This window comes from Vanessa cardui, chromosome 1 (genome assembly GCF_905220365.1).
Source record: "Vanessa cardui chromosome 1, ilVanCard2.1, whole genome shotgun sequence".
Taxonomy (NCBI): domain Eukaryota; kingdom Metazoa; phylum Arthropoda; class Insecta; order Lepidoptera; family Nymphalidae; genus Vanessa; species Vanessa cardui.
In genome coordinates, this window is record NC_061123.1 from 5125192 (window position 1) to 5148339 (window position 23148).

General features: G+C 35.8%; 1 protein-coding gene across 1 annotated transcript; it reads right to left on the reverse strand.

Moving 5' to 3' along the window:
• Positions 1 to 528: 528 nt before the first annotated feature.
• Positions 529 to 22724, reverse strand: LOC124542801 (protein patched). Its single transcript, XM_047120704.1, has 16 exons — positions 22323 to 22724; positions 14924 to 15116; positions 7325 to 7470; positions 6821 to 7035; positions 6431 to 6638; positions 5118 to 5387; positions 4863 to 5003; positions 4651 to 4780; positions 4296 to 4543; positions 4006 to 4191; positions 3696 to 3836; positions 2726 to 3595; positions 2440 to 2622; positions 1782 to 2024; positions 1334 to 1666; positions 529 to 1223 (listed from the first exon to the last, which is right to left on the reverse strand). The coding sequence occupies exons 1-16, from the start codon at positions 22470 to 22472 to the stop codon at positions 933 to 935; spliced, it is 3948 nt and encodes a 1315-aa protein (XP_046976660.1). The 5' UTR covers positions 22473 to 22724; the 3' UTR covers positions 529 to 932.
• Positions 22725 to 23148: the final 424 nt, after the last annotated feature.

Below are 23148 nucleotides of genomic sequence, written 5' to 3' on the forward strand. Positions count from 1 at the left end.
GACATAATTATTTAACTTTTCATAATAATATAAATAGGAATATTATTAATTACAAAGACTGAAATAAATGAAGAACGTTTAAAGTCAACAGTCACATGTCCACCTGTGATCTTTGGTTGATTCTCCAGAATTGTCGCTGAGTTTCCGAGTTTCGATCGTTTAATGCAGTCTTCTTCGTTAAAGTGAGCGTAATCAAAGATCACGAAAATACAATAAGGTATATAAAATTCTAAGTAATCTCATAAATAAATGCCTTATCTAATATACAATCTACTTAAATAATTTGTACAATAAATCTGAGTGATTTCACAGATTCTTCTGGTGAGATTAATAATAATAATAGACATATTACCATAAAAATAATTATAGACACAAAATAAATAATATGATAAATTATTAAAAAATATTCGACCACAGTCTTTAGACGTGAAATTGTAACAAAAAAAAATATATTGATAAGACAATATAAGAAGAACGTCTTTAAAATAGGAACACGCGAGATAAACATATACGATGGTTTTTTTTAAATTGGTATTTGGTCTATACATTAAGAATTAAAAGAACTGTACTTTTCTACAATGAATCACAAAATAGAAGCACTAGTGTCACTCTATGGAATGATTTCAGTATCATTTCGGACTTACACAATACACTTCAGATACTAGCACTTCTAACACGCACGGAGTTAGCCTCAAGCCTCACTAATAACCACAATTTATTGACAAATCTTATACTTACAATCCACGTAATACTTTTATAAGATGTTAATGTGAATCCTAAAACATGTTTACATTTCGAATAATAAGCGATACATGCAGCTTCTAGCTGTTCGTTATATCCCAGATTGTTCGATAATGCAGCAACCCGACATCCGTTCGCTTTTCGTGTCACAACGTGTCGTTGCTGGCAAGACTGATATTTCACTACATCCGCTAATGACGTGATGAATCACTTTCATGTCCAGAGTCTCTTCCGTTTTCCCTCGGCGAGGCGCGGTGCTCTCTTTCATCTCTATAGCGATCCCTCCTGTCTCGCTCTCGGGATCTCTCCCTATCCCTATCCCTGTCCCTGTCGCGATCCCTGTCACGATCTCTATCCCTATCTCTGTCGCGATCTCTATCGTCATCGCGATCCCTTCGACGATCGTAGTAGTGATAGGAACGCCGTGACTTCCTGTCGCTTGGAGTTACCACTTCTACTTTAATATTTGCCGTGGCAGTTACCTGCAAATAAAAAAAATAAGTATTATTATTTTTGAGATACTAAGTTTATGAAATCACAGCGTTTAAAATTCAAATATTGAAGTATGATTTAAAAGTAATAAAAAGCGTACCTTAGTTGTAATAGCGCCACCGTGCGATGACTTCGTAGGTGTCGACCGTCCCGAGGCGGAGTCGCTACCATTGTACGTTGTCGTTTCGACCACTACCTCTGGCTGTACCACTATCGACTGCATGGAGGATTGTACGGAATGGGCGGAGCTGTGCCAGCTCGAGGGTTCCTCGGTAATGGTGGTGAGCGATGGAGCGCAGGGTCTCGGTGCAGATTTGCTGTTTCTACTGGACTTATCACCGCCACCTGAGCCCGAGCTAGATTTACGAGGATGGATAGGAGAAGATTTAGGTGACGGAGTCGACAAACGCTCTGGATGTTCTAGCGGTCGTACCTGCAACAAAGTAATACTTACATTATTTATGTGATATTAACCAAAACATTCAACCTTCCAATTATATTGCTAATATATTACGAATAACTATTAAACAAATATTAAAAGAACAAACCTCAGCGGCCGGTCCCAATATTGATAAAACAATAGGGAAGAAAAGGAGTCCGTCCACAAGTCCCAATAGCACAAGCGCCAGCAATAATCTTAGGAATAATCTGGCGACGAAACCGAACTCGCTGGCTGCCAGCATGGAGGCTGCCAGCGCCGCCGCCAACGCGCCGTGCACTACGGGCGCCAGCACCGACTCCACCGCTAGTGATGCGCGTCGGCGTTTGCAACCTATCGACGTAACGAATGCCTGAGGACAATTGTACAATATTATTATTATGATAATTACAAATAAAGAAAGAACTTGATAGGTAGTATTGAGTCGAGATGGCCCAGTGGTTAGAACGTGTGCATCTTAACCGATGATTGCGGGTTCAAACCCAGGCAAGCACCGCTGATTCATGTGCTTAATTTGTCTTTATAATTCATCTCGTGCTCAGCGGTGAAGGAAAACATCGTGAGGAAACCTGCATGTGACAAATTTTATAGAAATTCTACATGTGTATTCCACCAACCCGCATTGGAACAGCGTGGTGGAATATGTTCCAAAACCTTCTCCACAAAAGGAGAGGAGGCCTTTAGCCCAGCAGTGGGAATTTACAGGCTGTTGTTGTTGTTGGTAGTATTGAACAAATTTTATAAACAAAACATTAAATGACACTTACCAAACACAAGTGAACGGTGAAATGCACGCCACGTCCGACAGCCAACACGAGAAGTACAGCCGGCATCGCTGACAGCTTCACGCCTAACAGGGCCATCATACCCAACAGTTGCAGCACCAATGTTGCCAGTGATAACGTAACCAAAACTGCGGCCCATGCGTTCAACAACAGCACCATTACCGCCTAAAAAATTGAAGATTATAATAGAAAACACGCATAAAGATCTTCAAAATTGTTTCCGTAGTAAAGTATAAAATTTCAAAGTATAATGTGAATTAATACTTACAATAAAAACAGCAGCCAAAGCACAAGCCAAAGCCAATAGCAAAGATGTCCTCAAATACAAATACTGTTCCCAAAAAAGGAATGGTATGCCTGAGGGGAAGTTTGGTAAGCCCTTCGCTTCATACTTCAAACATAAGTCTCGAACAGATCTAATTAACGCCTTAATGCTATCAGTGTCACTCAGTCCGGACAGATAGAATGGCAGCTGGGTGTAAATTAACGGAGATGACTTCTTAATTTCTAAGTGCACATCCTCTGGGGAATGGATCCATCTTTGAGGTTGGGGTTTTAGATTCCCCTGTGAAGCTCCGTAAGCCAATGCGTCATTCGTAGCCCAAGCAGATAGATAATTATAAAATGCCTTTGGATTTATAATTCCATCTTTGTCAACTAATCTGTGTCCCGCTGTAATGAGGGACTTGTCGATTGGATTGTCGACGTGACCAGTCTGTACCATAAGTTTATAAGCCAATATTCCTTCATCGCTTGCGTTCTTGCACCAATACTCTTGTGTTATACAACCATTGGCGACTTCCTTATCGAAAGCAACTTGTAAGTCTAATAACCAATCACGGAACAATCCCAACCAAAACTTCGTAAGGCCGCCGTTGTCATTTTTAATTATATTCGGTATTCGGACGAATTGATCATGATACTCATATAACAGCTTCTGATTAGTTGGATATTCAAAATCACCCTGCGTAACAGCGTACATGTTATAAAAGCCAAAATATTTCTCCTGTCGAGATAAGAATTCGTGCTCATCCGTGTTTTCGGGTACGATATCCGTCAAATCTAATCCATCCTTAACCTTAGTGGCTCCCCAAACACTGGTTAGGATAACTGCTATTAGTGCTAACATAGAAGTGACCTGAAAGAAATATAATGTTATTAGAAAATGAAAGACAAAATGCTCTTAAAAAAAAAATTCAAAAAAAGAAAAGGGTTTTTGTATTTGAAAAGAATAGTACCTTAACAGCGGGGCGCATGATAAATGGCGCGTACTGGTTTTTAGCCCACTTCGTGAGCGAGACGCTTAAGCAGCAAGTTTTGGTCACCACGCCTGTCACATCTGGGTCGAGAGGCTGTCTCGTAGTGTCGACCCTATGATTCTAGAAAATAATAGAACAATATTATTATTATTGCATTATATTTTAATTATTAATAATTCCAAAATATCTTGATCATAAAAGGTTACATAACATAACTATATCTAAGTTAGTTATTACATTTTTTATGAAAGTTTACATTATAGGTTTTTGTAAATAAAGTATAAGTTACCTTCTCGTTTTTTCTAGTCGTCGATTTGCTTCGTTCTGGAATTTTCTTCCTCGGTAGTGGACTTTCAGGCATCAGACAACATAAAAGGTCAGCCCTTGCAGCTGATCTACGTCGAAGATCTAACGAGATCATGGCAGGAAAAACCAGCAACATTGATCCCAAATTGAAGAGTAAAAGAATTGCCGCCTGAAATATAAAATTTATAATTAAACCAAATGAGTTATTACTTTTAATTAAATTTGATATTAATCATAAAAATACATTATTTTAGTTATTTTGTTAGACATTACCTGTAGACAAAATACCCGGAATGCTGGAATAGGCAAAAGGGCTGCTGCCAAAAACGCCATCACGTTGCACAGAGAAGCTAAGAGCACACTTAGGCCACTCTTCTTTAACACGAGTCCAGTCCTTTCCTCACGAGGTACATCTCCCGCTTGTTCCACATATGTATGAGTGAGAAGGAACATATCTTGGACTCCTAACCCGAGTGCTAGAAATGGTACTATCTGAGTACTTGAAGCGTTGAATGGAATTCCTGCAAAATATTTCATTGTTATCTTTTGATCTTTTATGTTGTAGGTAATTGTTACACGTAATATAAAAAAAGGTTAAAAAAATATGTAAAAATCATAAAAAAATCACCTAACAAAGCACAAAATCCTAAGCCAGCGGCAACAGTGATGGATAGAAGTAAAACGCCGGCAATACCCACGCCCGCTTGCGAACGAATTGGATCCCGCCATTGTATTAACGTAACGGCAACATAAATTAACTGAAAATAAAACTCAAATAAAAATAACCACTCAAAAACAAATAAACTGAGAATTAATATCATCGGAAAAAGAAATATTTACCATAAACATATACCCTAAAATAATATTCTTGAGCGACACCTCGGAGAATTTCCCAAGAATGTCGTTAAGTGTCGACGTGGAGAACGGATAGAAACTATAAGCCGACGATACTGATCCTGAGGTAGTCATTTTTCTCACTTCCTAGAAACATACGAATTACCGTCATTACTATGTAAGCTTATTAGCCACTCTCGAGTCTAACAAAAATGGAAGTCATTAAAGAGGCATTAAATCAAAAGTTAAAAAGATGCTTACAGCCGCGAACTTTCTCTGCCAGGCATCCAGTACGGCAGCTGCCTTCTCTTGATTCCAGCCGATTTGATGTACTTTATAATGATCGGCCCAGTACTCGTACATCTCCCTCTCGCCCATTAGCTGCACCACGGTCTGTAAGGCGCGTGCGCTTCGGAGGGCCGACGTCGAGTTCCTTGTAGCTCCTCCCACGATCAATTGTTCCGGCCAGTGCATGTAAGCTGCCGCAAAGCCGTAACATCCGTGCGATAGCTCTGCCGCTACGTCTGGAATCTATAAAGGAAGCTTACTTTGATAAAAATGTTACAGGTATCCAAACGGGTACAAATCAATTCCAACAATTCGTGAACAAAGCGTAACACAAAATTTACGATTACGTGGAACTTTACATTTGTACGAGTATTATTGATATAATAGTGTCATTGTGACGGATGGAGCCGGCAAACGAGGCCTATTGAAGCGTACATAATGCGCCCGTATAATACGGAGGTCCGACCGCGCGGGCGCAGGAACAATGCGCGCCCGCTCGGTGCCGCAGTCCTTCGCCGAACGTGGGTGGCACCGCCTTGCCGCGTGCACAAAAACGCACCCTACCCACTCGGCCGGGCTCTCAATGCACTATTCGTATAACTCAAGGATTGAAATGCTTCACTACTTTAAGAACAAACGAGTTTTATAGCCGTCCAAAATATGCCGTCAATAAAAATACTAATGACTAAAATGTCTCCTTGCGATAAGTGTATGTTTTTAGGCGTTAAATTATTACAGCAATTTAAATGTTCCGTAGTGAACTTTCTCGAAGCCGAGTGCGCAGGCCGTCCGCGTCCGGGGCAGGTAGTCGCACCATCTGCCGGGCGGCGACCGCTTTCATCCTGCCTTATTACCGTTTCCAAAAATATTTTATTATAATGGAGAGTATTTAACATTATGCAGTCGCCACGATAAAATTGCTTTATTTGTCGCGATGGGATACGGATTTTATTTATATGCCAGTAAAACAGCCGTAAATCGAACTCTTCATAAAAGAACCAGGAGTTTTAATGTGTTCCTAATGTGAGTCCCACGCAACCGTAACTAATGAATTGTACATCTCAATCATTGTTTTGTGTAAAAAACGCCGGTAATTTACGACCTGTAAGGTAATGGCAAACCCTAAGCTTCTTTAATTACTTGAAAAAAGTACAATAATGTAATAATACAATACATAATGCTTAATTGCTGTTTAAAAAACTTATGGATGTCATTATTTTCTTTTTATTCTGGTACCTAAACATTTCCTCTTCCTCTCAGCGCACATATATTAAATAAATACTTACGTGACCAGACTTTTTGTTGGGGGCCGTAGATGGACAATGTGGGTCGGTGGGATCTAGGCACGGCTTCTTCATGTAGGCGGAAGTGATGCCGGCTCTCTTCATGTACGCCTCCATTGTGCTCAGAGGAAATTGGAACTTTAATTTTTTCACTTCTTCTAAAACTTCCAACGGATTTAAATGCGTCCATTGTAGTTTATGCTTAAGATGTCTGAAAAAATATACGTTACTTATTACATAGAGTCCTTTGACGTCCTCTTATAATAATTAATTAATACGTGAGGTAACTCGCTTCTTACTTTGTTGTATTAAGCTTATTTATCAAATATCACATTCCATTTTTAAAAACATTGTAAATGACATAAATAATACTTATCAAAATTGAATACTTACGGCACAAAAATAGGATAATCAGGTCCAAGTAACTTGGAGCCTTCCCAAAAGCAATCAAGTGGTGTAATGATTGCACAAGGTATGACGTTATCGATGATCGACTCAATGTGGTGATAACCCTCGAAGTCTGGTATGCTTGGACTGTAACACAGGTCTTTGAGGTGCCACTCGATATCGTACATGTGAATTGTCACCCGAGTCGCAGCGTGTACCACCTGTGAGAAAAACAATACTAGTAAAAACAAAGTACTAATTCAACTGAGCAATGCACTGTTATACCTACATGAATATGAATTACTGGCAGTAGAGGCCATTAGACAACTTAGAAAAAAACGAATGAGTTATAAAATGACATTTTTATATTGAACTTAGTGTGTGATCTTATAGTCATTAACAAAGTTACAATCAAGAGTTCCGGTATTGGTAGACCGATACGATAGCAAGTTCTACAATATAATATTAATTTTCCTGATAAATATAGAATACTTTGTAAATGTTACAAACCTTTAGGTGTTCAAGTAAAGCGCCTGCGTGTAGCAACGAAACGTCTGGATCTTTGGCCGTTTGTATTACAAGTTGATGTGTCGACGAATCCGCCTCGCCTAGAGCTTGTGCTGTATATTTTAACTCCGCTTCTAACCTTCCACCCTCTAAAACAATATAATAATATAAATAAACTTTAAATATTTTTTCTTGTTTTATCTTATAACGTAATCAACTTAAAATAATATATATCAAGATAACCAGTCATCGAACCGTCTTGACCTCAAAAGAATCGTCTATCTAGCCAATTTATCTACGATTTTTCATTAGAGATCTCATTTATGTATCAATACTCAAATGGTTTAATGGTCGGGGTCAACGACACTGGTAATACTAAAACAAGTAGATGTCACAGCGCCGTCAAACCTATAAAATTTAATGCCTCAGTAAATATTTACGGACCGTCTAGTCCTAAATAGAGACGTCAGATAAATTGAATAACAAACATTTTCGAATCGAAAAAACCATTAAAATATTTCAATGGATTTATACTAATACAAAAAGCAATAAGATAATAATTGATCCAGAAAAAAAATAACAGAATTTATATGATTCCAATACAAAAAATCCTGATACGAACGATTATGCAACTCTATTGCACACTTATTATCGATTATTTATCGATATTCTACAAATAATCATCAAATCAAATAGCGATTATTCGCATTTCAGATCAACAACAGTATGAATTAAATTAATGGTTTTTTTTTCAGCAGATGCCGAGAGCATTGCGGTCACATCGGTTCATTAAATTGTCACTTAATGCGATACTCGTTACAGTCGGACATCTTAATTTATTTATTCATGCTTCTTACTCCTTACGTATCAGATAATGGCCGATGACTTTAATTAACATAAACGTGAATAGAAATCTTTGTGTGTATCGGACGGACGCTTTAGTGTAAGAAATTCAATATGCACAGTTACAACGTAGTTAAGATACTTTTTAATATCGCCGACAGTTAAGTGAATTAAGCTTCGATTGATTTTATTGTTTGTTTTGTGTCATGAAAAAAAGGAAGAATTTAAAAAACTGTAGACATTTTTAACTTTGCCGTTTCGTAAACTCAAATCGTTTATAAAAATACATTTGTTAAAAAAGGCATATTATTTCGATTTCGATACAAGATTTTGTAGATGATAAAAAAGCGTGGAATTAATACCTGTTGACTTCCAGGCAGGATATATTAATTTAAATAATTGTATTAACTAACATGACTTTGTATTTTTTTTAAATATTGAAAAAGAGTAACTACTGAGTTTCTCGCCGGTTCTTCTCGGTAGAAACTTTCCGAACCGGTGGTGGCTTCACTAAATTGTTAAATGACGATTCAAAAATACTTGTAAAAGCCCACTTGAATAAAGTTTATTTTGATTTTGATGATTAAATGTGGTCTATATCAATATTACAAACGTGAAAGTAACTCTTGTCTGTCCTTCTGTCGCTCTTTCACGACCAAACCGAGATGAAATTTGGTATGAAGCAAATTTGAACTCTAAGAAAGGATATAATAGGCTACTTTATTGCCTGACACATGACAACCAAAACCACCAAAAAAAATTCGAGAGAAGCCGCGGGCAACTACTAGTATAGTATATTTGTTATGGTATAGACGGTTATGAGGAATCGAACATAAGATTTATTTTTTTTAATGAAAAAACATAGAGAACATAGAAAATGTTTCCGAACGAAGCGGGAGGATAAGAGCTAGTCGTTAAAAAAATATTTTAACGAAAAGAAAAAAAGATCGGATTGACAAAAAATGCTTTCTAATTTTAACTTATCCCATCAACACCTTGAACCCAGCAGAGTGTCGACACATTTGTTATAGGGGCGGGGAAGAGATGTGATAGTTAACACGACTGATTTATAGAAAACGAAACAGGCTCTAGTAAGCAACCATTGGCTGAATGCCAACTAATTAAAAGTATGTGAAAAATACGTCACGTCACAAAAACAAAAAAAAATGCCCATAGTCAATTTAAAGAAGATGAAATTATAAAGCGCGTCTTGTTTTCTAATGATGTTATATATCTGTTAATACCTTCACTGAATCACGCTGTATTTTCTGGTTTAAGTATTGCGTATATGCGTTTAGTAGTTTTTTAATTAAACACAACTAAACACGTAACCTCATTTGTTAGTTTACTCTTTTACAGTTTAATCACTATATATAATAGTTTAATAAATTAACGTTAACGCATGCGTTACCTCAACAAATAATAACACAAAAACACAATATATCCCATCCAAAGTAACTTTCTTAATATTTAATAGATATATCACTAAAAAATTGAAATAATTTTGTATTTCGAATTAATGTTAAAGCTTACAGAGAGACAGCTACCTCTGTCAACAGTTCAGTGTACTTTATCAAAGGACGTCACAAGGATGGATTCCAATTAACACCCGGCCACACAGCACTGATTTATAGTACGGCTTGCTGCATTTTTTGCTTTAAATGAGACACGCTAGGTGTTAGAATAAATAAAGACACTAATTCTGTCACATTCTTTTAATAGAACTTGGATTTAATTAATCCATAGGTTTTTATTTTAGCCTCTCATAACATTCAATTATTTTTAATATATTATTAGTTTAGAATGCAGGGTAATTCATACGTCGCACCTAAAGAAGACATATTGAATATAGAACAAGAATACATTGTAAAACAAGGACGGTTCAACTTTGTAATATATTTTCTCCCCTCGAGTGCTTACAGAGTTCGTTCTACGCTAAGTGTGTTTAAAAATGTTTTACTAGGAATGAACATTTGTGTGCATTTGAGACATGTAGTCTGTCTCACGAATGTTCTACGTGTAACGGAGGCAGTTAACGCCTTCACACTGCACACAAGGAATACCATTTATTTTTGTCGCTAATTTATGGCGGAGCTGTCGACGAGAATCCTTGTGAATTAAATTAAAAGAGAGTAAGAGAACATTTACATTCGTTTCGTTTACAAGATAACGCGACTGAGACCGACAATATTCTACTAATATTGGTAATGTTTATAGTTTATTAGAAATTAAACTTGGTACTTAGATCGAGTATGCTAAATTCCAATTTACGCTTAACAGAACAGACTATAAAGCACAAAGATCTATAAATTTTAACGCCAAAGTAATCACAAGTGTCGTTAAAAATTAAATAAATCTAAGCTAAACGTTTTAATCTCTTTGTAATTCGCAGAACACTCTATATGTAAATTAACCAAAAGCACCGAGGGATAAAAACATGATTGACGCTTCCAAACTTTTTGTGAGTCTATGTGGCAAATGAGAATAAAAAATGACAATTTATAATCGCACCGAACGCGGTTACGTATTGTGATATTAAATGAACTATAATACGATGATCCGAAAGCCACTCGTGTAGTATTTGGATGAAAGCCTAGTCGTTTAAGCTAAACATAGATGACTCCGACTCCCGGATATTAGGGATTATCATAAAGCTAGTGGAATGAAATCGAGCGTGTTGCGCCCGCACAGGGCGTCTCTATTTTAACACCTACCGAGCCGTGGGCGCGATTTACAACACGCATGCCACTCCAAGCTATTGACATTATATCATTATACAATGATAGACGTAAGTGCCTAATTTTATAACTAATAACTTTTATGATTATAATTCGGAATTTATATGTCGAAACTACTAACTAAAATAGATAGTTTGTTTCTGTAAAGCCACATGTTTAAACTGTCCGTTTTCTTAAAAGAAAATAGCGGTTCTATGTCTTTCAAAGGGATACTGGTGTTAAATGTCATACAAATAACATAGCCGCAAGCCATAATCTTAGGGTTTACAACTAAGATACCTGGGGGTCTAACGTCCTCGAACGCGTAACAAAATAATAACGAATTTGTGGCTGAATACAATGTTTTGCGATGTCTGTAATACTAACTAAATCTCTAAATGTATTCTGGCCACAGTCAATGCGAATGTCAGGTCTTTCATTACATTCTCAGTGCGTGCGCGCCGATAATGACAACATTTCTACTCGATGCGGTAGCGAACGATCAGCGCGGTCGATCGCAATGAATGACGTCCCGGCGGGGTGCGCGGTGCGGGAGGGAGCGGTACGTGCGCTCGCGCATGTGGTTGTGGCCACCCGCGCGCGCTGCGCGTAGCCCGTGTGGTCCTCCTCCGTCCCGCGCAGCCCCGCCGAGCCCTCTATGCAAATTAGCCAGTGTAGACAACAGATGGATAGCGGAATAAACAACCGTGTCCTTTTCAGAGGATTGTGGCCAGTAAACAAGCTTAAAAATAGAAAAAGATTGCAACAATAATTTCTAAATCAAATAGGCAAGTACCAAAGGTTTTCAAAAGTTATTAACAAAATAATATTCGAAAACGAGTTTCTCTGAATAAACTTACTCTTTTACTTGAACTATAAAATTATGTATGTATAGTAAATTCGTGTACTATTTAAACTCTGATAATGGCTGGAATAAAGTTTGTAAACAAAAATAAAACATTAACGTTAGGTTAGGTTAACGTCAGGTTCTTCTTAATTCCTAAAAGTAGTACGTAAATGTGTTTAGTAATGACTACATTTTAAACTATAATATTAGTGGTTGGCGTCGGTTTAAAAGACACTAATTTTATATTAAAACCAAATAAGCCATTTTTAAAATACATAACTCGCTTAATATTATGTATTTCATAAAAGCGATCTCTACATAACGTATCAAATTGATTACATCTTTGAAGTAACCTTAAGTTTTAAACCTTTATTTTCATTATAAGCTTATAACCCTACTTAAAGTTGAATTTTCGACTGGTCGTGGTAAAAATCAGAGGCAACCAGCCATTTTATATTGATCCGTGTCATGGTTTATATTCGTCGATGGGGAAGAGACGTCTCAATCTCGTGGGGGTTCAACAACTGCTGTAACTTTCGACCGTTGTATCGTTCGAGGCGCAGCACGACGTCTCAACACAAAAGCGAGTCGGACAATCAAATCTCCATTTTTTGTTACTCGATAGATGTGTTATACATTTTTTGTTTTATTGGTCGTAATTTCACGTGGAGATATTTATGAGCGGCCCGCGGCCACCTAATTAAGTTGTTATGTGACTTCAGGACCTTTAGTATTGTTTAACACAACACGCGGCGTTGTACGACGATAAGGCTTTGTGTGACCGTTAGCATTGAATGTTTGTTATTTGGACGGTAGCCGATAATATCGTACGTTATAAATTGTTTTATTTAAATTGTGATGAACGTTTCAAATGGTCTGTTCCTAGTATACATATCTCCTTTCAATCAGGTGATATTATCATAAAAGGATTATTTCTTTACAGAAACGGAAATATTAGCTGATTTATAAAACATTTAAAATGCTGCATTGCTTTCAAGAAACACTGAAGGGCTCGCGTCGCGACAGGTGCGTCAATAAATTCGCCAACTTCCTTTAGCGAGTATGCATTTTTTGCTTGCGAGTGAAATTTTAATGGAAACATTACTTTTAATGATATCAGAGCAAAATGTGAGCAATAAATTACAGATTTCAGCATTTCAATTTGTTTTACAAGTAAATCGCAATCACTTCATAATTATTTTAAAACATCATCATGTTTATTTAAAGCGACTTAATTCGTTGAATATAATTTTATTTGGCGAAATAACAGTAAACGTAAATTAATCAAAGTTCGTTGTGATGGAGTCTTACGATGTTTTTATTGTTATTATAACAGTAAATCGTTCTAGCATAACGTTAAAGCAAACATCACATTTTATCATAAACTACTCTCCTTCCATAAAAAGACGTCTATCATACACACACACACATACACACGCACAGGAGTAATGTCACATGACCGATAAAACAAACATTAGTGTAAATAAATCAGATCGACCCCGTAATATATTACTTTTGGCCACCAATGCTCAATCGAATGTTAATTGTATCTTATTTTAACAGTCATGTGATCAAGGCCAGGCCTTGCAAGGAACACAATGGGCGAGGAGGCGAGCGAATAAAATTTTACAACACATTATTTTATCTGAAGTGATAAAACCGACTCGTTACAACAACCCTTTAGTATCTCGTGCAAGATACATGTTAATGTAAAACGCTATAAATACTGAGTATTTGTAAATTCCTAAAAGTGAGATAAACAGCAAACTTTAATTATCTGCTGTAGTGGAGGTTCGCCTTATATTCATTAAAGGTACAGTCACCTTAAACACCTCCCGACTAAAATGTAGTATCGATGAAATAAGGAAAATTTAAATAAAGGACATTACATTTACAGTAATAATTATAAACTTTTTGTGAATTGCAATATTTTTTAATTGTAAAAAAAAACAATACCCAGTTATGACTTTAAATGCTTCTAATTAAATAACTGTTACAATATTCTAAACAACGAAGCGATATCTACCCGTTATTTGCAAGCAGCAAAGTTATTGACTCGTATGACGTAATACCCGCATAGGATGTACATCCTCTTTGAAGGGTTAAAGTTCCGGATTTTACGGATATACATGTTCTTAGTTCAAAACCTATCCTAGCTTCCTTTTCGAAAAAAGAAGTTTAAAAAAAAAGATTTTCATATTGTTAGTAGTCACTTTTTAATATAAGTTTATTTTTCATAACTGCGTTTTGTTTAACTTCGATAACTATTTACGTAAAACTTGGAGACCGGTTAGATAAGACAAATATAAAGGCACGGATACCTGTCCAACTATTTATGAGAGAATTTTACGAGTTGACAGCCGACCACCCAATGAACTCAATAAACAACGCACGGCCAGCAATAAATTGCCAATAAAACGTTAGAATGATATTGTAAATCCATTTCGCAAACAGAACAAGATAATTACAAAATTTCATCATAGTTACTCAATCGCATCAGTTACATAAATTAGTTTCCTTATGTTATTTTTCTTAGACGTGATCATTTTATTTTTTGTTGCTAAATACGAATAATTTATTACAAGAAAACCTATCAACGTTTCGTTATAAGAAAAGATATGAAATTTCTATAATTCAATGTATATATACATCGTTAATTATAAGACACCTTTAAATTGCTAATTACGAGTGACAATTAGGATTCTACTTTATGATTTCGACGTCCCAAACATCCTGTTCATGTGTATCAAAGATGCCCCGTGCATCGAGCTACACACGTTTCGACCATTAAATAGCTACTATCTACAATTATACATTTGGCCGAGCTATACTCGGTGCAATAAAGATAAATTTCAAATACAATGACAATACCAAATGAACCGGACACATGTAGCCATTAAATAAATGTTTAAAGAATTTAAATTTGCCATGTTTCTCGTATATGGGGTCTAATGTAGCGCGGCGCGCTCTGTAGTCGCGGTCAAATGCCGCGCACGTCCGCGAGAGACGGAAGCGGCTCGGCACAGACTCGCCCTTAGCCCGCTGCTCGCAGCCGTTGCATTTGTATTCATAGAGATGCGCAATGTGCTACAATGTGTTTATCTGATGTGCTTTTACGGTTTTTAGATCGTAGGCAGACGATAATGGCGTATAGTCGGTCAAGAGTTGAATAATTACGATCTACATTTAACGTACCTTGAACCCAAAGTTGATCGACTCTCGTGTGTATTTGAGCAGACTTGAGGCCGACGCAGAATGTAGAAAGAACGAGGATGGCAACAAAGAGGACTTTTCCTGCGTCCCCCTGAAGGAAGCAACCCAAAATAAACAACTGCTCCTGAAGCCACGCTCGGATCCACAGTGAGGTCCTTCCTCCTTCGATGTTACCCTGCAAAGAAAGATACAATATTATATTTTTTGAATAACCTTCTATCGAAATAACATAGCGAATTGGATTATTATTTACTATCCATTACAGATAGATTTATGATTAAGCGCATACATTTTTACGATTCGTTCATTCAACATTTAAACAGTAGCTCGTATTTTTATCACTAAAATCAACATTTGAAGTCAATCATTACACCGATAGCTTTGGCGGAAGATATAATGGCAGTCAAGTTTTTAACCATCGAAATAATTTCTCAGTTGATTGTGATTAATGAGAGATGCGGGCGGGCCCCGGCGGCGAATACGTGGCGCCACGAAGCGGCCATGCCGACCACGAGACTTACTTAGGCGCTACACACATGGGACTGCAACTTACAATATAAAACATTAAAAATATTGAAAATATTGAAAATAAATCCTGGTATCACTCTAACAGTTCGTAGGTCTAGGCTCCGCGTTTTTATAAAATTACATTTAGCAGATGGATATTTTATAAAGTTTTTACTTTTTTTTTTCAACATGAAAAATAATTACTAACAAAAGTCAATTATTATAGGCATTTTTTTACAATTAAGCGGAATAAATAATAAAATTTATGCAATATTTAATTATTTAGTTGTAAGTTATTAATTTAATATATTTAAGTGCGATATTCAATTTATACATCATATTTTTAAATATTATATTAATATTAATCTGCGTTTATATTATCTGTGTAGTCTACCTTAGATATTACAATGTAGCGGGTTTTGTAATATGAAACATGACATAAACGATTATCGATAGGTGAACGTAACGCATTCCTTAAGAAAAAACTTATTAGATATATTTTTATAAGACTCTACACTTTGGTTATTTAAAAATGTTGAAAAGAAAACTTATCTTATTATTGTATTTATTTAAACTGACGGTATAGTATACATAACTGTATACCAATAAACAAAACGTATGCTTAGTACTTTACAATTACTTGAAAAGAAAACCTATCATAAGAAACTTCCCTTAAAGTTACTATAAATGTTAATATAAATAATCCTTACTCTACTAATAAGGTAAATAATTTTATTGTAATATTATGCAGAACAAAATGAAGATCAAGCAGGGATAATTTAAATATAAGTATGTTGGAGTATTCTTATTTTATTTTGGCTATAAATTAAGCAATTAAGTAGGTTAGTGTAAATTTATGGAGGCATGATGTTTGCCAGGTAACTGTTAAAAAAAAGATAAGACCCGTCCGACAAGTTCAGAAAAACGTGCGTAAAATATTTATGTCTTAAAACTTTGACCATAAAAAATTGTCTACGTATATTATTATTTTTGTAACAAAATCCTATATAAAATTAACACTATTTGACACCCAAAATGAAATTTAACAGGAAGCTAACCTCTTGTGACTATTACCTACAAATATAAACTGTTTTTTACAATCTAAAATCTTTACATTTCAGGAGTAAGCTGTGCATGACTTTAATACACAAACAGTAAAGTAGTCGAAAGGTATCTTGAAAATTTGTATCGGATATGCTAGTTTTGATGTTGTTGCATAATTTTGCAAGTATTTTCATATTTTATCGCATTTTAAAATCATTCGTTATTGTTGCTGTTTTACAAACAACCAAAATAATTTATTTTGGATGTATTTCTTTGGATGAATGAAGAATAAATCAGACAAGTCACAGTGGGTGGGCGTGACGTCACAGGCGGAATGCGCCCGCGCTGCCCGCACCGCGGCCCACGTGGAGTAAGCAATAGTATCGCTATCGCTATCCACTAATCTTTAAAACAATATTATAACGTGATCATACCCTTTGTTCCCCCGTATATATATACATATTTTAAAATGTAAATCTTGCTGTATAAAATAATTAATATTCCAGTTATTGTTCTTGTAAACATGTCACTATACATACATTCTAATACTTCAATTCTTCAAGGTGATGTAATATGTATCCCAATTTTGAAGAAATAAAGGGTGTTATATATGTAAAACATTTAATAAGTAATGTAGACGTAAAAAAGTCCTTTCGACAAGAGCCGAGGTCGAAAATCTATTGTAGATCACTAAGATTAAAATTAAACAACTTTGGTCATCTATATTCGGCTATTATAACTCGAGTTTGAGTATTTTTTGGATAAACTAATCTCGCAATATGAACGCTGACGTAAGCGCTACGACATCGGTTCATGTTTGCGATCTGCAGTACGGTCGCGCCGGAGACACTTCCTGTTGATAACAGATCAGGTCATCGTGAGCACGTTCTCACGTCTGCCGGCGCCCGAGCCGTCGCTCTGATAAATCTCTCTTAACATTGAAACCTCTCTCACAACACAACATGTAAATACACAAGATAAGACGTAACGACGTGTTTCCGGCAATTGTCCGAGTATACGCTCTCGTTCTGTCGTCGTATTATTGAATATCAACATGTAAGGCTTTCTGCATATCACACTGACTATTAATACGCAATTGATGCAAACAGTATACTTTATCGTGTCACAGGAAACGGTTTGGAGATAAATTTAGACTACATCCTGATGATATGCTGCCCGCCGGCCGACTTTGTCTCTTATCGCGGGTCGAGCTCATTCTAACTATCTATTCGATACTGCTGAGTAAGACGCTCGGTAATTGTTGTTATAATTTATTTTAGGCATTATCGCCCCGTCTGCTTCCAGTGACTACTTTAAGATATCTTTATTACTTTTAAAAAGTATAATTAAACATTGACTCATTGTTGTCATTCCACCTCTCACCCGGCTGGCATTTGACCGATCTCACTATAGCCCAGACCATATTAATAGGGACCATAAAAAAAGGGTTTAAACTAACAACAAACTCTAGGACTTAGGTAATATTATAAATTTTTAAATATCTGTTTTCTTAACAAGAGACGGTTTTATGTAAAAAAAATGGATGAAGGATATTAGAAATATTATTAGCTATGATTAATAAATTTAGTTAAAGTTAAATTTATTTTTTCTATAAACACCATCCAATCTTCAAAACAGAAACAATATTATAGATTTTCATTTTATTTTATTGCAAATAATCACATTTAAAGTTTAAATGTTAAATAATCACATTTAGAGTTTAAATGTTGTGTAAATAATGAATTAAAACGTTTCACATATATCATAACAAGGACATGAAATCGTCAATTGGGCAGTCGGCCACCGGCTTGCTACCGTTTTGAATGTCAATGACATGTTCATGACTTCGTAATTTTGGGTTATTTTTACAGCTGATACTGAAGTCAACGACACTATCCAACTCATAAAACATTGCAATTATAACTCAACAAAGAAACTAAATAATTAATTATCTTATATATTAATTATTTTAACCCATACTTACATCGACAAACGAAAGAACTATACTTAGTATTCGTAATTTAAAAAAAGCTTATTACTCCTATCGGATATAAAATTCACGAAGAAAACTTAAAATCAGATGGTAAATGCGTTATATAGAATTTCCATGACGATATAACGAGTAAAATGTGTAATTCCTCCAGCATTTTAATTATATAATCTAGTTTTATACATTACAAAGATTAAGTATCAGAAAGTTTATCGTTTAAGTTGTGGATCCTGAAAAAGAAGCTAAAATACTGTAACTTGTTGACGACTTGAGTAAGATGAGGTAATTTTTAATTTCATTTAAAATATGGAACTTACAAAGTACTTCCATGAAGAAAAATAATGAGTATTTTTTGTATACGAATTATGAAAAATTTACGAAAATAAGCAATCGTACGTGTCTATTTTATTTTGAAACTATTGACGTATTCATTTAGGAAACTTACCACGCAAAAAGTCCGGATAATGTTAAAAAATATTCGAATTTAAATAATTATGTTTTTTATAGTAAACAAGTTAATTTAAAATCATTGATTTTAACTCATGACGTAAATTGCTACTTATTTTAAATGTCTCCATAAAAAAATGAAGTACCGCTGATATTGGGCGATGGAAATATCAATTCCTAAGCGGAAATATTATAATCAATAAAATCGAGAAAGTTATCCGTTCCAACTTAGGTGAAGCGAAACCGGTCCAAACGGCCATATGACGTTCGTTACCGGTAAAGCACTAGGTTACTAGAAAACGTTTTCATAAAAACATGCACCCGTGTTAAGACACCAACAGTGAGGTAGTTTTTGACATTTTATTTTATATGTTTTTTGTAATTTGTTTACAAACGATCGTGTCTAGTAATTAAATGTTTATTGTCAAGTTATGCCAAAATTTACTGTATTTTTTTTTACTTGAGTACTTTAATACTCATTTTATGTGATACAATATGCGTTTGAATGGATTTTAAGATGATACAAGGGACTGCCAGCATAAGATTTCAAACTTAATTTGAAGAGACTTACATTTTGAAATTAGAATCTTGATTATAATTGCAACGCTAGTAACTGAAATAGATCTGACAATTTACATAGTGGAAGATCAAAGTTTCAGTATTTATATATAAAGACAACATTTACTGCTTATACTACATGATTATATTACATGATATACCATATAACGAGTAGTGTGTACACCGGTTTTCATGGGTACGTCACTTCGAGGTCCCGGGTTCGATTCCCGACCTAGTCGATGTAGAAAAAGTTTATAAGATTTCTATGTTGGGTGTTTGTGGGGCCGTCGATACTTCTGATTTTCTATTACACAAGTGCTTCAGCTACTTACGTTGGGATCAAAGTAATGTATATGATGTTGTTCAATATAATGCTAAAGAAGCAATCAATCTCTTATATATTGTGGTACCAATCTATTAAAGAGTGAGGGAGTGAGAGAGTTGTCATTGTATGTATATACAACGCATAAATTCTTAGTATTTCATAATTTACATGAGTCAATTTTCATTTATACGCCTTTTATTACCAGACTAACATAAAGGTTCAATGTTCTAGTAACAGTTACCATAGTTATTGTAATTTTATTAAATACTAGCGACTCGCCCCGCCTTCGGGCGCAATGTTGATACCAAATGAACAACACATTTTTTCTTATTTCTTTACTATATTGTCCATGCATTATATATACACAAACCTTCCTCTCGAATCACAATCTATTAAAAAGAAATCACATCAAAATCCGTTGTGTAATTTTAAAGATCTAAGCAATCATAGGGACAGACAGCGATAAGCGACTTTGTTTTGTATTACGTAATAGTAAAAATTTAGACATGTTCAAAGCAAGAAACATCTATCTAGACAGAGGAATGGACATATGGCAAATTACTGGATCGGAAGCGAGGGGTAATGATGGGGAAAAATGACAATGTCCAGTCATGTGTACGGGCCACGTGTTGCGTTCACTGAGCACCGAGCTGGTTATCACCAAAATGAATCGCCGCTGTAATTCAACACTTGTGGTCGACGCAAATTGTTCGAATTCCTTGCGGTTTGTCCTAATTTCATAAATAAAGAAAATTACTCGCGCAAATGGAATACCAACTCGACTCGAAGGAAACATCTGGCAACTTTCCCCGAACTTAATTATATGTGGATTTTAAATCCGAACGGTAATCAATCTTGTGTCGTATGTGTATTATAAAGTAGTCGACAGTTGTAAACTTTTCTGAATGTCAGTGAAAACGTCGATTACACATTTACTACGAAAGGGCCTACTTAGTCAATCAGACATGCTCTTATATCATAATCAATAATCCCTTTCAGAGCCAGATTAGTTGATTAACTATTTTATTCTTAAAGAAAATACCCAGAAGGCCGATGCACATTTGAAAATCGTGGGTGTTGTAACAATCATTTATAGGTTTCCAGCGCAGCTGCCGACCGCCGGTGCACGCAATGTTTGGAGAAAGATAAAATATACAAAATAGTTCAAGTTGAAAAGAGATGAAAGACAACTTTTAAAGAAAAGGAAAGCGACACGTCTTTAGTCGAGTAAGAAAGGGATGCGTGATCGGAAACCACAAGATGTCTCAATTCCACGAGCCGAACGCTGTGCGGTCCCACCAGATATACATTTTTTAGAAGTGCATTCTTTATTTTAAAAAGTTAACAAGAAATTGGTAAATATTATATATTTTTTTAAATGTTGTGAAGTTTACTCGTAAAAATGGATGTAAGAAACCACGGAATATAAAAATAAGATGTTATTTTATACAGCTTTCTATACAATATTTTATACGAAATAACACATCATATTATGTCATACCATGATACTTTTCTATGTCATATAATATTTTAATATATAAAAACATAGGTACACAAAAAACATAAAAAAAACTTAATGTTTTAAATGCCTATATTATCTCTCCTAACAGAGTGATCAGTGAGCGGCATTCTCCGCGTTGATGTCTCTATCGGCGCCGCTGGCTGCGCGTGCGCAGCCCCGCGCCTTTCCTGCTGTGCCTTAATTGCTTCATCTCGCATACAACCGATTTACATTATACCTACCCATATTATTATTCAGTACATTATCATTAAAGTACAGCTGTTTTGGCTGCTCAATCTGATGTTATAAAACTTTAGTTTTTCATACAGTTAATGGTTTAAAAACTGATTATTATTTAATACCTATTAAAAAACATAACATACAATATTGTATAATTTACAGTCTACTGCAAATATAATTCAAATATCAGTACCGTGCAAATAGTTATGGGTATAATACATAACTATTTGCACGGTACTGATAGAACGAAGACCCCCCAGAAACTCGAGGCCTTCTGAGAAAACACTACCTCCCTCGACACTGTCGCTGTATGTGAGATAGACCATCAACTACTAATATAAGCTACATACTAATTTTATTTCATGCTTCATTTGTTTTGTTATTTAAAACGTTGTTTATCACCTTACATGTATAATTTGTTATTGGTTTTGTTACTTATTTAAGCACAATCAAAGCAGTTTTCGCTGTATATACGAATATTTTGCAAGTTAAGTTTACTACTTGGTACTGATAACGTTATGCTGTAATTTACTGTTGAGATAAAATACTTCCTCTCAAATTTATGTTCGTTATCAATGACATTTCTTTGCGTAAAGGCCTTTAAAGTACGCGCGGCCTTGATAGTACGCACGATTATCACTAGCCGGCGCCACAGCTCCGCGCTGCCGCGTTCTCAAACGAATTGACATTCGGAGAAAAACAATCACACGTGCAATATGACAATCGTAATTTGACACTCATACTTTCAGATAAGTAATGAACACTTCACCTTTTCGAGTTCAGAGAGAGCTAGTGCGGCGTCCACCCAACTGGTACGTATGTAAAGATCAGCACTGTGGCGCGCCTCGGTGGCGCAGGGGCTCTCGTGTGCAGCCGTTATCCGAGGATTCGAAGGAGCCTCGGAATCGGGAGCCACCATGATCTCGGGGCCAGACTTGTCACCAATATCCTCATGAAGACGGCCGGAATCCGTCTGGCGGCGCACGCTGTCATATCACTCGCCGCCACATAACCACACACTTGTACACCCGAATTCTTCACTTCTGTTTATCACTAACCGAATGAAACACGGAACAATATAGTTTCGATAACTTTGTAATGCCGTAACAACGTCTCGACACTGGCGCGACCCGAGCAGCACTGAATCAAACGCTCGCTGGATACATGTACTGAATGTTTGTTGAGCCGCCATCATTATTTGGCCGATTATGTTGCCTCTCTTGGGTACGGAATCGGCCGATCGTCGCCGAGAATAGCCGAAGCTCCAGCCAGAAGACCACACACGTAAATACGTCTTTCTCGCTTTACTTTTGAGAGGAGGGGATGTGACGCAGTAAAATAAAAGCATTGAATGAAACTGCATGCGAGAGCTTCACGATAACTTACGCTTAGTACGTTACACATATTACTATTTTATACAAACACTCTAGACGTTGTACACTACAATTAAATATAAAACCTGATTATTTCTTAAATAGAACGCTACTTACCCTCAAAAGTATGTTTACTCTTGAAATTTAAATCATCAAATCCTTAAATATACCACAAGACGTAAGCGTTTGCTAGTTAAATATTTTCTGTGTACAAATAATAAA